This window comes from Entelurus aequoreus, linkage group LG11 (assembly GCF_033978785.1).
Source record: "Entelurus aequoreus isolate RoL-2023_Sb linkage group LG11, RoL_Eaeq_v1.1, whole genome shotgun sequence".
Taxonomy (NCBI): Eukaryota; Metazoa; Chordata; class Actinopteri; order Syngnathiformes; family Syngnathidae; genus Entelurus; species Entelurus aequoreus.
In genome coordinates this window covers 56,594,006-56,609,098 of record NC_084741.1, presented here as the reverse complement: position 1 = coordinate 56,609,098, position 15,093 = coordinate 56,594,006, and the positions used below count along the sequence as shown (strand labels likewise).

The 15,093-nt window shown below is 39.9% G+C and overlaps 1 protein-coding gene across 1 annotated transcript in view; it reads left to right on the top strand.

Annotated features, from left to right (window-relative positions):
* Nucleotides 1-15,093, top strand: part of LOC133659663 (plectin-like) — a 269,882-nt gene that overhangs the window by 200,963 nt on the left and 53,826 nt on the right. The window contains exons 32-33 of the mRNA XM_062062246.1: nt 379-3,732; nt 4,549-10,654. Of these exons, the coding sequence (XP_061918230.1) occupies nt 379-3,732; nt 4,549-10,654 (9,460 nt within the window). The remainder of the gene's footprint in view (nt 1-378; nt 3,733-4,548; nt 10,655-15,093) is intronic.

Below are 15,093 nucleotides of genomic sequence, written 5' to 3'. Positions count from 1 at the left end.
TAGTGTCGAAAGTCCAATGAATGCCGCATGCAGTATGATTTTCTTTCTGTGAATATGTTCCATCCATTAACTGATGCCAACATCCATTGCTTTGTCATATATTCTTTTCATTGCATTGTGAATTTAACAACACTTGAATGTAAATCTATTTTGCATCTGACATTGAACTTTGACTTGATCTTTGAGCTAACTTTTAACATTAACATTGCACTGGTAATACTGTACATTACTTTGCTCTTATCCCAGTATGATTATGTTGTGATTACCATGGCAATTACAATTAACTCACACTGTTTGAGCTGGGTAATGTAAAGTGTCACCTATAACGTGTCATGCTTAATTATAATCTTTCTTTACCATTTCCTTCCACTAATGCAGAAAGTTGCAAAGAAACTCAAAGCAGAAGAACAGAAAAAAATGGCTGAGATGCAGGCTGAATTAGACAAACAGAAGCAGTTAGCTGAAGCTCATGCAAAGGCCATTGCCGAGGCAGAAAAAGAGGCGCAAGAGTTGAAGCTTAAAATGCAGGAAGAAGTTAGCAGGAGAGATGTCGCTGCTGTAGATGCGGAAAAGCAAAAGCACAATATTCAACAGGAACTCCACGAGCTCAAAAATCTTTCAGAGCAGCAGATCAAGGACAAAAGTCAACAAGTGGACGACGCTCTTCAAAGTCGAGTAAAGATTGAAGAGGAAATCCGCCTCATAAGAATCCAACTTGAGACAACAGTCACACAAAAATCTACTGCGGAATCTGAGCTAAAGCAACTTCGTGACAGAGCGGCTGAAGCTGAGAAACTTAGGAAGGCTGCCCAAGAAGAAGCCGAAAAGCTACGCAAACAAGTCCGTGAAGAGAGCCAAAAAAAGATCATGGCTGAGGAGGAACTCAAATTAAAATCTGAGGCAGAAAAGGAAGCTGCACGCCAAAAGCAAAAAGCCCTGGAAGACCTTGAAATGCTGAAAATGCAGGCGGAGGAGGCAGAAAGGCAAGTTAAGCAGGCCGAGGTTGAAAAGGAAAGACAAATTAAGGTTGCTCATCAAGCAGCCCAGAAGAGTGCTGCCGCTGAGCTCCACAGCAGACACACTTCCTTTGTGGAAAAGACCTCCAAACTGGAAGAATCCCTCAAACAAGAGCATGGCGCTGTCCTTCAGTTGCAACAAGAAGCTGCACTTCTGAAGAAACAACACGACGATGCAGAATTGGCTCGGGAAGATGCAGAAAAGGAACTTGAAAAATGGAGGCAAAAGGCTAACGAGGCCCTCCGCCTAAGGCTCCAGGCTGAGGAAGAAGCTCACAAAAAGAACCTTGCGCAGGAAGAAGCTGAGAAACAAAAAGAGGAGGCGGAGCGGGAGGCTAGAAAGAGGTCCAAAGCTGAAGAGTCAGCCTTGAAGCAGCGAGACATGGCAGAGAAAGAACTGGAGAGGCAGAGGAAGATGGCTGAGAGCACTGCTGAGCAGAAACTTGCTGCAGAACAAGAGCTGATTCGTCTCAGGGCAGACTTTGACAATGCAGAACAGCAGAGATCCTTGCTGGAAGATGAACTGTATCGTCTCAAAAATGAAGTTATTGCAGCACAACAACAAAGGAAGCAGCTAGAAGATGAACTAGCCAAAGTGAGAAGTGAAATGAATATACTCATTCAGCTTAAGTCCAAGGCGGAAAAGGAGACTATGTCCAACACTGAGAGGAGCAAACAGCTTCTTGAGGCAGAGGCTGCCAAGATGAGGGACCTAGCTGAGGAGGCCGGCAAGCTGAGAGGCATTGCAGAGGAGGCCAAGCATCAACGGCAAGTTGCTGAAGAAGAGGCAGCTCGTCAGAGAGCAGAAGCTGAGAGGATCCTCAAAGAGAAGCTGTTTGCTATCAGTGAAGCCACCCGTTTGAAAACTGAAGCTGAAATTGCTCTGAAGGATAAAGAAGCAGAAAATGAGAGACTGCGTAGACAAGCTGAAGATGAGGCTTACCAGAGAAAAGCATTGGAAGACCAAGCCAACCAACACAAGCAAGCAATTGAGGAGAAGATCATTCAACTGAAAAAATCTTCTGAGGATGAAATGGACCGACAAAGGGCTATAGTAGATGACACACTTAAGCAAAGGCGAGTTGTCGAAGAAGAAATCAGAATCCTCAAGCTCAACTTTGAAAAAGCTTCATCAGGAAAACTAGATCTGGAACTCGAACTAAACAAGCTAAAAAATATTGCAGAGGAAACTCAACAAAGCAGGCTCAGAGCAGAGGACGAGGCTGAAAAGCTGAGAAGGCTTGCCCTCGAGGAAGAGAGAAAGAGGAGGGAAGCTGAGGAGAAGGTTAAGAAAATCACTGCCGCAGAGGAAGATGCAGCTCGACAACGCAAGGCCGCTCAGGAGGAACTTGAGCGTTTGAAAAAGAAAGCTGAAGAAGCCAAAAAGCAGAAGGACGAGGCTGACAAAGAAGCAGAAATACAGGTCGTGGCAGCCAAACAAGCAGCCCTAAAATGCAGTGCAGCGGAACAGCAAGCCCAAAGTGTTTTGGCTCAACAGAAAGAAGACAGCATCATGCAGAAGAAACTCAAGGAAGAGTATGAAAAAGCCAAGTTGCTTGCAAAACAGGCTGAGGCTGCAAAGGAGAAGGCAGAACGAGAAGCAGCACTTCTCCGTCAGCAAGCAGAGGAAGCAGAGCGGCAGAAAGTGGCTGCTGAGTTAGAAGCCACAAACCAAGCCAAAGCCCAAGAGGATGCTGAGAGGCTTAGGAAGGAGGCTGAATTTGAAGCTGCTAAACTTGCTCAATCTGAAGCTACGGCACTGAAGCAAAAGCAACAAGCTGATGCGGAAATGGCAAAACACAAAAAACTGGCAGAGCAGACACTGAAACAGAAGTTCCAAGTAGAACAAGAGCTCACAAAGGTTAAATTTCAGCTTAATGAGACTGACAATCAAAAATGTCTCCTTGATGACGAGCTCCAGCGCTTGAAGGATGAGGTTGAAGACGCTGACAAACAAAGGGCACAGGTAGAAGATGAACTGTTTAAAGTAAAAGTTCAAATGGAAGAGCTGCTCAAGCTTAAAATGAAAATTGAGGCAGAAAATCAGCGCCTCACTAAAAGAGACAAAGATAACACTCAAAAATTCCTTGCAGAGGAAGCTGAAAATATGAAACAGCTTGCTGAAGATGCTGCAAGACTAAGTGTCGAAGCCCAGGAGGCCGCTCGCCAAAGACAGATTGCTGAAGATGATCTGAGTCATCAACGAGCTCTTGCAGACAAAATGCTCAAAGAGAAAATACAAGCCATACAGGAAGCAACCAAATTTAGAGCTGAAGCTGAAAGGCTTCAAAAGCAGAAGGACTTGGCTCAAGAGCAAGCACAAAAGCTGCTTCAGGACAAACAACTCATGCAGCAGCGTCTGGACGAGGAAACGGAGGAATACCAGAAGTCCCTTGAAGCGGAAAGAAAAAGGCAACTCGAGATTGTAGCGGAGTCCGAAAAACTTAAACTCCAAGTTTCTCAGCTCAGCGAAGCCCAGGCCAAAGCCGAAGAAGAAGCCAAGAAATTCAAGAAACAAGCGGATGCAATTGCGTCTCGTCTTCATGAGACTGAAATTGCCACCAAAGAAAAAATGACCACTGTTCAAAAACTGGAAGTTGAAAGACTAAGTACCAGCAAAGAGGCAGAGGATTTACGCAACTCAATCACAATCCTTGAGAAGGAGAAGGCTAGACTGAAAAAAGAGGCTGAGGAACTTCAAAATATGTCTAAAGAGGTATTGTGTAAAAAATGGCATAACAAGCAGTGTATGCCATTGTTAACTCTTTTCTAAAAACTAACCACATTCTTTTTCCAGTTTCCTCTATCCCTTTTGTTTGATTGTACTAACCATTTATATTTGATATTTAGTATCACTTAAATCTTTTTTTTTTACAGTGCACTGTGCTCATGCACGTCCCCTCCCTGAATGCTTCATGCCATGGAATGTCGCTGGAACGCTTCATTTTGTTTCATTAAAAAAAGTATATAAAGTTGTTCATGTAAAAAAATTGAAATTCAAATTTCAAATGTATAAAATATAGCAATGAAGGAATTCCAATTAGTATATTGGGCCATTAATCTAGGATAACTAACTAAATAAAACTAATTAAAATAAAACGTTTCAGTTCCGTAGTAGCAATATATTTTTCCTTTTAGTAGAAAAACAAATTCTTCACTATAGGGAAAACATATTTGTGTATTGGGACATCATGACAGTCCCAATAAGTTATGTTATGCTTGCGCGTCTCATACAAAAATTTATAAAATGAATATATTAATTCTCAAAAATTGGCTGTCATTGTTGACATATTTTTTAATTTAACTCAAATGAATATAGTTACCTTTTTATTAGGCTTAATGGGTATTCACCTCAGTTTCTGTTACTCAAAACAGCAAACAGTAGACATAAACACATCATATCTAGAATGATTAGTTATGCATAAGCAGATTGCACTGTATGGCGTGTGAAACAAACATTGGGTGTGGAAAAACTCACATGCATCAATTACAAACCTGTACTTATTTGATGTTTTCTATTCTCTCCTGCCAGATGGCTGATGCCCAGCAGAAACAAATTGAGCATGAGAAGATATTGCTTCAGCAAACATTCCTTACAGAAAAAGAAATGCTGTTAAAGAAGGAGAAGCTCATTGAAGATGAGAAAAAGAAATTAGAAAGCCAGTTTGAAGAGGAAGTCAAAAAGGCTCAAGCTCTCAAAGATGAACAAGAACGGCAGAGACTGCAGATGGAGGAAGAGAAGAAGAAACTACAGGCTACCATGGATGCAGCTCTTAATAAACAAAAAGAAGCTGAAAGGGAGATGCTTAACAAGCAAAGAGAAATGCAGGACCTGGAAAAGAAAAGATTGGAGCAAGAAAGAATCCTTGAAGAAGAGAACCAGAAACTGCGAGAGAAACTGCAGCAGATGGAGACTGTCACTGTGGTCGATAATGTTCTTAATGGACAAAATGCCATTGAAATAGACAGTACCCAGAAGAAAGTAGATCCCTTATCTTTTGATGGTATTCGTGAAAAGGTCCCGGCAATCAGACTTCAAGACTTGGGTCTTTTACCAAAGAAAGATTTTGATAAGCTTAAAAATGGTAAAACTACAGTTCAAGTACTTGGTGAGACTGAACATCTCAAAAGAATTCTTAAAGGAAAGAACAGCATTGCCGGCATTTTGACACCATCAAAACAAATAACATCAATCTACCAAGCATCCAGAGAGAAAAAAATTACTCCAGGCACAGCCATGGTACTTCTTGAAGCTCAGGCAGCATCTGGTTACATGCTAGACCCCATTAAGAATCAGAAATATACTGTTAATGAGGCTGTCAAGGAAGGCTTGATTGGCCCAGAGCTGCATAATAAAATGCTTTTAGCTGAGAGGGCAGTTATTGGTTACAAAGACCCATACACTGGTGGCAAGATATCTGTCTTTGAAGCTATGAAGAAGGGTCTGATAGAACATGATCATGCCATCAGAGTTCTTGAGGCTCAACTTGCAACAGGGGGCATTATTGATCCTGTCAATAGTCACCGTGTACCCAATGAAGTGGCCTTCAAACAGGGACTCTATGATGTGGAAATGAACAAGTGTATGGAAAAACCCTCAGAAAATGCAAAGGGTTACTTTGATCCCAGCACCCAGGAATCATTGACATATTCTGAATTAATGACGAGATGTTGCACTGATCCGGACACTGGCATGCTGCTTTTGCCAATCACAGACAAAGCTGCTCAATGCTCCAGCATGTACACAGAAGAAGAGACCAAGGATGTGTTCAACAAAACAACAGTATCTGTTCCATTTGGAAAATTCAAGGGAAAAACTGTGACCATTTGGGAAATAATCAATTCTGAATACTTCACTGACGACCAAAAGAAAGACCTTCTTCGTCAGTACAAGACAGGGAAGATCACAATCGAAAAACTAATTAAAATTGTGATCACTGTGGCAGAAGAAAAAGAGAAGAAGAACGAAATTAACTTCAGTGGTCTTCGAGCACCTGTTCCTGCCTCTGAGCTCCTTGAGTCCAAAATTATTGATAAAGACCTGTACAACAAATTGCAGAAGGGCAATAAAACTATCAAAGAGGTCTCTGCAATGCAACCTGTCCACAAAGCTCTTAAGGGCACAAATTGCATTGCAGGTGTAGTTACTGAGTCCACAAAGGAAATAATGTCCTTCTATAAGGCCATGAAGAAGGACATAATGAGAGCTGGTCCTGCCTTACATATGCTTGAAGCTCAAGCAGGAACAGGCTATGTGGTTGACCCATTAGAAAATCAAAAGTACACTGTTGATGAAGCTGTAAAAGCTGGTGTTGTTGGCCCAGAGCTGCATGAAAAGCTTCTAAGTGCAGAAAGAGCAGTTACAGGTTACAAAGACCCATATACTGGAAAGACAGTGTCTCTGTTTCAAGCAATGAAAAAAGAGCTTATTCCTTTAGAGCAAGGAATCAGACTACTTGATGCACAGATGACCACTGGTGGCATCATTGATCCGGTCAAGAGCCATCACATTCCTCATGATGTTGCCTGCAAGAGAAAATATTTTGATGATGACATGAAGCAGATTCTAAGCAATCCAACTGATGAAATTAAGTGTTTCTTTGACCCCAACACAAAAGAAAAGGTCACATATGCGCAGCTCTTCCAGACATGTGTAACTGATGAGAAAACTGGTCTCCCGCTTCTACTTCTCACAGATGAAGCAATTAATGCAAAGGAAGAGCCAACACTTACCGAAGCCCAGACAAAAGAAGCTATGACTCAGGCAACTGTTGAGCTTGAATCCGGACCACTCAAGGGAAGGAAGATGACCGTTTGGGATCTTATCAATTCTGGATATCTAACTGAGGAACAGAGACTTGAACTACTCAGACAATTTAGATCAGGAAAGATAACAATTGAAAAGATCATTAAGATTGTCATCACAATTATAGAAGAACAGGAGGCTAAGAAACGAGAGCAGCTAAGCTTCAAGGGTCTCAGATCACCTGTCCCTGCAGACTCTCTGTATGATTCCAAAATAATTGACAAGTCAACATTTGTTCGTCTTCAGCAAGAAAAAACAACACCTAAACAAGTCAGTGAGAATCCTAATGTCAACAAATACCTCCAGGGATCAGACAGCATTTCTGGCATCTTTTTAGAACCCACTAAAGAAAAAACAAGCATATATCAAGCTATGAAGAAAAATCTGATCAGACACAACACCGGCCTTGCTCTTCTCGAGGCTCAGGCTGCCACAGGGTTCATTGTAGACCCTGTTAAAAAACAGTTTCTGACCGTAGATGAAGCTGTAAAATCAGGACTTGTTGGCCCAGAGCTACATGAGAAACTACTCTCTGCAGAAAAGGCTGTCACAGGATACAAAGATCCATTTACGGGCAACAAAATATCTCTCTTTGAAGCTATGCTAAAAGAACTCATTTTGAAAGAGCAAGCAATGCCATTCTTAGAGGCACAAATGGTCACTGGAGGAATAATTGACCCTGTAAACAGCCATCGTGTCCCAATGGATATTGCATTTGACAAGAACATTTTCAGTCAGGAAGTGGCCAATGTTCTAGCTCAGCCATCCAACGATAACAAGGTTTTTACAGACCCAGAAACGGATGAAAATGTTACATATAGGCAGCTTAAAGACAAGTGTAAAAGGGATCCAGAGACAGGTATGTGTATCCTTCCACTCTCAAAACCTCAGTCTCCTACAGTTGTAGAAAAGACATACCTCTACACAGAGGAGGAAACACAAAGTGACCTGAACAAAACTCCAATTGACCTTCCCATTGAGGGCCTAGCTGATAAATCTATGAGTATCTGGGATGTCATGAACTCAAATTTGATTCCAGAGCAGCAGAGACAAAAGCTTATGGAGGAATATCGTTTAGGTAACCTTACCAAAGAGCGAATGGTAATCATTATCATTGAGATCATGGAGCAAAGAGAGATCATCCGAAATGAGAATCCTCTGTCATGTAAGACAATGCGAAGACGAGTTACTATTGAGGAACTTTACAATGCCCGCATCATTGATTTGGAGACATACAACCTTCTCAAACAAGGGAAAAGAGATATCCGTGACATACTGGAGTTGAGTAGTGTGAAACATTATTTGTATGGCACGGGCTGTGTTGCTGGGGTCACAACTGACTCAAGTGCCAAGATTAGCATATACCAAGCAATGAACAGAGGATTTCTTAAGCCTGAAATTGCCCTCAACCTTTTGGAAGCACAGGCAGCAACAGGATACATTGTCGATCCTGTAAGGAATGAGAGGCTCACTGTTGATGAAGCTGTACGCAAGGGTGTTGTTGGCCCTGAGATCCATGACAGACTACTTTCTGCTGAGAGAGCAGTTACGGGATACAAAGATCCATACAGTGGAAAAGTCATATCTCTTTTCCAGGCCATGAAAAAAGACCTTGTTCCAGAGGATTACGCCCTGGCAATGTTAGAGGCTCAGTCTGCTACTGGAGGCATAATTGATCCTGAATTTCAGTTCCACCTACCAGAAGACATTGCTATGCAAAGAGGTTTTATCAACAAGGAGACCAATGAAAGACTTACTGATAACAAAGGATTTGTTGACCCTGTCACTGATGAAACCTTGTCCTATGCACAGCTGCTTAAGAGATGCCAGTTAGAAAGCGGATACCGTCTTCTCTCTCTGGGAGACAAAAGGCTTGTGTTCAAGGGTATTAGAAAACAAATCACAATGGATGAGTTGATCCGTTCGCAAATTATTGACCAGAAAACCGCTACTGAACTGAATGAGGGTCTTATTTCTGTTGAAGAGGTCAGCAATAGGTTATCAAAGTACCTTGAGGGCACAAGCTGTATTGCTGGTGTATACATCGAAAACACTAAGGAGTGTCTGTCAATCTATCAGGCCATGAAGAAGAACATGATCAGACCAGGTACTGCGTTTGAACTCCTTGAGGCCCAGGCAGCCACAGGGTATGTAATTGACCCAATCAAAAACCTCAAGCTAACTGTCAATGAAGCAGCAAAAATGGGAATTGTAGGTTCAGAATTTAAAGACAAGCTTATTTCTGCTGAGCGTGCAGTGACAGGCTATAGAGATCCATACTCAGGCAAGACAATATCTCTCTTCCAGGCCATGAAAAAAGGATTAATCCTGAAAGATCACGGAATCCGTCTCCTGGAGGCTCAGATAGCCACTGGTGGAATCATTGACCCAGAAGAAAGCCACCGTTTGCCAGTTGAGATGGCCTATGAACGTGGCTTCTTTGATGAAGAAATGAATGAAATTCTGACCGATCCATCTGATGACACCAAAGGCTTCTTTGATCCCAACACTGAAGAAAACCTTACATATCTGCAGCTCATGGAGAGGTGCATTACTGATCCTCAAACTGGACTGGTTCTTCTTCTACTAAAACAAAAGAAACGGGAGAGAAAGACCTCGTCCAAATCATCAGTTCGTAAACGCAGGATTGTTATAGTAGACCCAGACACAGGCAAAGAAATGACTGTATATGAGGCCTACAGGAAGGGACTTATTGATCACCAGACCTATTTGGAGCTTGCTGAACAAGAGTGCGAATGGGAAGAAATCACTATGACGTCCTCTGATGATACAGTCAAATCTGTTCTTATTGACAAGAAGTCAGGCAGACAATATGATATTGATGATGCTCTGGCACGTGGCCTCATTGACCAGAATTGTCTAGAATCATATCGAGCTGGAAACCTGTCCATCACAGAGTTTGCTGACATGCTGTCTGGAAACATGGGAGGCTTCCGGTCTCGGACATCATCCTTTGGTTCAACCACTTGCTCTGATTTCTCTTCCCCAATGAGCCCAATACCTTCCATAAAACCACCTGCAGTCATATGGAATGACCCAACAGAGGAGACCGGCCCTATTGCTGGAATACTGGATATAGACACATTGGAGAAGGTATCCATCACTGAGGCCATGCACAGAAACTTAGTAGACAATATCAGCGGCCAAAGATTGTTGGAAGCCCAAGCCTGTACAGGAGGAATAATTGACCCTTCAAGCGGAGAGAGATTTTCAATTGGTGATGCAGCAGAAAAAGGTCTTGTGGACAAAATCATGGTTGAGCGTCTGAACGTGGCTCAAAAAGCATTCAATGGATTTGAAGACTCCAGAAGTAAAGAAAAGATGTCTGCCTCCCAAGCTTTGAAGAAGGGCTGGTTGTATTACGAGGCTGGGCAGCGCTTCCTTGAGGTACAATATCTGACTGGTGGACTTGTTGAGCCTGGTGTCGAAGGAAGAGTCTCACTGGATGATTCGATTAAGAAGGGTGCCATCGATGCCCGCACAGCACAAAAACTGAGAGATGTCAGTACCTACTCAAGATATCTAACATGTCCAAAAACAAAACTCAAAATATCTTTTAAAGATGCCATGGACAGAAGCATGGTTGAAGAAGGAACTAGTCTCAGGCTTCTGGAGGCCTCCTCGCAGTCCAGCAAAGGCCTCTACAGTCCCTACAATGTCAGTGGCTCTGGATCTGCTTATGGCTCACGAACAGGTTCAAGGACAGGATCCCGATCAGGATCTAGAAGAGGCAGTATTGATGCAGGCTCTGTTTTCAGTGCGAACTTCTCATCCTCTTCCTTTACTTCATCCTCCTCAACTGGCTACAGCCGCAGATTTTAAACGACTACAATAATCTCTTAGAGCATTGTTCTTTTTTGACATTAGAATCAACAATAGCAATACATTTACTTAAGCGAAAATAGTTTTATTTACAAAGAAATTGATTTATTTATTTTTCGCCAGCATGTGGTCAAATCAAGCCTTACCTTAATTATCCATTTCGTCCCTCCACAACAATGTCAAGAGAATTTTAATTGTTTTATATTATGAATTAACAAGTCAGCATGTAGTATATCCAAGCATGACATTTCCGCTTCTTCAAAGTAGCTTCGTAGCTCGTATTTTATGCCTTCTAAAAAAAAGTTGTATTGTTGTTTTCTGAACTAATATATGCTGTCTGTATATCAAACTGAAATTGATTTCCAGTATTCCCTGTTTTTTTTTTTTCATTCAATAGAGTGTTTATTTTGTTATCCTTTTTTGACACTATTTCTTTTTAAGATGCATAATTCATATGTTTCGTGACAAAACTATATAGATACCCATTGCCTTAAAATGTATAATTGGATTGTGTATTTGCAGTATCAAACTAAACACTAAAAATGAGACAGCACAAGCATACTGAAAAAAATGTCGGAATTAAAGTTATGCCATCAAAAAAGTGTTTGTTATACTTTGTATTTTTCATAAAGTGGACTTGCATACTTTGTCTTCATTACACACTCCATGTTCATCTTTATCGAGTCTCCCTGGCCCAACCCTAAGATGGTGTCAGTTGATCCTGCCCTTCCCCCCACCATGCAGAACTACCTACTTTTAATTTGGTTGTAAGTTGTTTTCATTTTCCATTTTCTGTCTTTGTTTTATGTTCTTCTCAGTGATTTTATAACACCAAGCACATTTATGTTGACGCCTCATAAACCATATACAGTAGATCCCCGCTATTTGCAGTGGTTCTGTTAAGAGACCGCCAGTGAATGGCGAATAACCGCAAGTAACTGAAACTCCCTTAAAAATGTATGTGTTTGCAATAAAATAATAATAAAAGTGACTGTATGGATTTTAGAAAAGCTCCAGAACCCTCTGCCCCTCCTTAGTTGCCATGCGACTATAGCTATACATATATACCGTATTTTTCGGAGTATAAGTCGCTCCAGAGTATAAGTCGCACCGACAGAAAATACATATTAAAGAAGGAAAAAAACATTTATAAGTCGCACTGGAGTATAAGTCGCATTTTTTGGGGAAATTTATTTGATAAAACCCAACACCAAGAATAGACACTTGAAAGGCAATTTAAAATAAATAAAGAATAGTGAACAACAGGCTGAATAAGTGTACGTTATATGACGCATAAATAACCAACTGAGAACGTGCCTGGTATGTTAACGTAACATATTATGGTAAGAGTCATTCAAATAACTATAACATATAGAACATGCTATACGTTTACCAAACAATCTGTCACTCCTAATCGCTAAATCCGACGAAATATTATACGTCTAGTCTCTTACGTGAATGAGCTAAATAATATTTGATATTTTACGGTAATGTGTTAATAATTTCACACATAAGTCGCTCCTGAGTATAAGTCGCACCCCCGGCCAAACTATGAAAAAAACTGAGACTTGTAGTCCGAAAAATATGGTATGCGCAATCCTGGCTGAAGCCTAAATGTGCCTTAAATAAATACTAAACACATTTTAAATTATGAAATATTTAGGTACATTAATAAAAGGTCAATCTGAGTCACGGTTCAACCTTAAGCATAGTCCTTAGTCTAGTGCAACACCCGGACTTATGTTGTTGTGGCGCTCACTCTAACGGGCAGTAACACAACATCTGACATTGACCTCACTCTTTTACGCGGTATGTATGCCGTAAAAAACATTTTATGTTGACATGTTTTATGCGGAAAAAAAATCATTAATAAGTAACAGCGAAATAATTTAAACATAATTGTTTTTAAACTCGCGAATTTGAAATGCTGAATCGCAAAAATGCGGGGATCTACTGTAATACATTGTAAACACATTTAGGAATGATTTTTTTTTTTTTCTTCCATTACCGTTAAAATAAAATGGCATTTCCTCTTTTTGATATCTGCCCCAGTCTCTCAGAATCCAGCCTCTGAGCGCAGACACCTGGATGGCCCAAGTTTATGATCTGGATGGATTCTCAAATCTGCATGAACGTCCCTTAGTAGCGCAGGTATGGTGAATGTATTAACACCATTTGATCATCACATTTTTGGTTGATTTTTGTTTATTTTTCGCTTCATTTTTTTGTTGGTTCTTGATAATATCCACTTTCTTCCCTTGCATATTACATTTGAAGAGAGCTGAGGCAGTCAAGCTGACACCACCTTGGATCCCCATTTGGCAGGCTGAGACACAAAATAATCAAACATTGGCCTTCAATCACACTCACACATTACTGCAATGAAATAAATATGTATTTATGATAGTATAGGTACCCCAGAACAGTATGTAAATATAAAGTCCATAGTAGAATATTTTTTGTAAACGGCATATACTACATGTACTGTATTATCTCGCTTTATTTCACTTATAAACAGCATGATCATTTGTGTTAATAGTTTTCATTATTCTGTTATTTTTTGTCTGAGTTTTTTTCCATTTGCATTGGGTTTTATTATAACATCAGTGTTGCATTTCTTGTTTTGTATATTTCCTACAGTGCTTTTAAGGGAAATTAAATGCAATACAAATTAAATACCTTGAGTCAGCATTCTGAGAGCTATTTTGCTATGTACTATACTGTATGTTGTTTTGGGCTGATGTGTGTTCTTAAGATAAAATGATGTAAATAAATCTCTTTAAGAAGCACTTTGGTCATCTAATGTTTTGTATTGTGTAATATAAATATAAATTATTTGAGTTGAGAATTATTTGTATTGTTTATAGTATCATTTTACCACATATTCTAGTCTTTGAAAAAAACAGAAATGTTGCTAAGCTGTTATTCAGTTGACCACAGGGGGCAGTGTGACCATGTCATTGCATAAGTTCAACAGTAAGTAAGCGTGCCCTGATCTGATATTAATCCAATATTTGGCTAAAAAAAAAGTATTGCATTATATAAACTTGCATCTAAAATCTTTGATACAAGCAGTACGTTTACTTGAGCAAAGCTGGACAGCCAGTTAACGTCTAAACGTCGTCCACTCAGCACACAAGGTTGCTCTTTTCTTCCATTATAGTGGAGCTTTAGGAGCTAGCAGCTACACGACAGCTAAGGACACAATAGCACACAAGCTATACATACGTAATAAGTATCCTTAGGTAAACAATATTGCAGTCTAAAACACAACATTTGTCAACATACAAGTATCAAACAATTATAGTTGTATATTACCTACAGATACAAAGTCTACAAAGCAGAAGCATATTAGAAAGTATCCAGTAACACATGTGTCCACATCATTTAACTTTCTGCATGAGGAGTTAATCAATTATTGTTGTCATTAGTTGTCGACAAAAGATTTATTACCAATCCACTTTAACCTAAAAAAAAAAACATAGGTCCATTTCAGATGCTAATGATGAACAAATTACTGTTTTTCATATCTACCATTGTTCTATGTTTTGGGTATTGTCACTTTATCAAACCTTTTCCTAAATTCCACACTACATAATAATAAAATAATATCTCTTACAAGTATATTTCGTGCTGATATTGATATATGTTAATAGTCAACGTTTCAATATTGGAATCATATCAGAAGTAAAAAAGCTGTTTCGGAACACCCCTCAAACCGCCTAGTTCAGGGGTGTCAAATGTACGGCCCGAGGGCCGGATCAGGCCCGCGAACAGGTTTTATCCGGCCCGTGGGATGAGTTTGCTAAGTATAAAAATCTACCTGAAATTTTTGAATGAAAGAAACAGCTGTTCTAAATGTGTCCACTGGATGTCGCAATAGCAATTCTTTGATGATGCTACATATGTACAAAATAAACCACATGATGTCGAGGAAAATGATCAAATTACATAAATAACATACTGTAATTTGATTTTGATATCATTTTTTTTATCTTGATAGATTGAAAATTAACACCAATGAGTTGACTGATGAACATTATCACATCATTTATTCAGAAAATATAAATAACGACAAATAATGATAGAATACTATTAACCGCATCATGTAAGTGTAAAAAAAAACCCTACATGGTTTGTAAAATGTCTTCTATTTTTAAACAAAGAAAACAATCTGAAGTTGTCTTTATTTTTAAGTTATCGTGCCGTGATTTTACCAGCCCGGCCCACTTGGGAGTAGATTTTTCTCCATGTGGCCCCCCGATCTAAAATGAGTTTGACACCCCTGGCCTAGTTGCTTTTCTGATATTCCAATGATTATAGTCCTGAATACTGGGAGCGTTTCTATGAACTAAAACTTGCTGTTAAACATTCCTGGATTGTATCTCATTAGTAAAATACTGTAATAAATACACTTGATGAATGTTG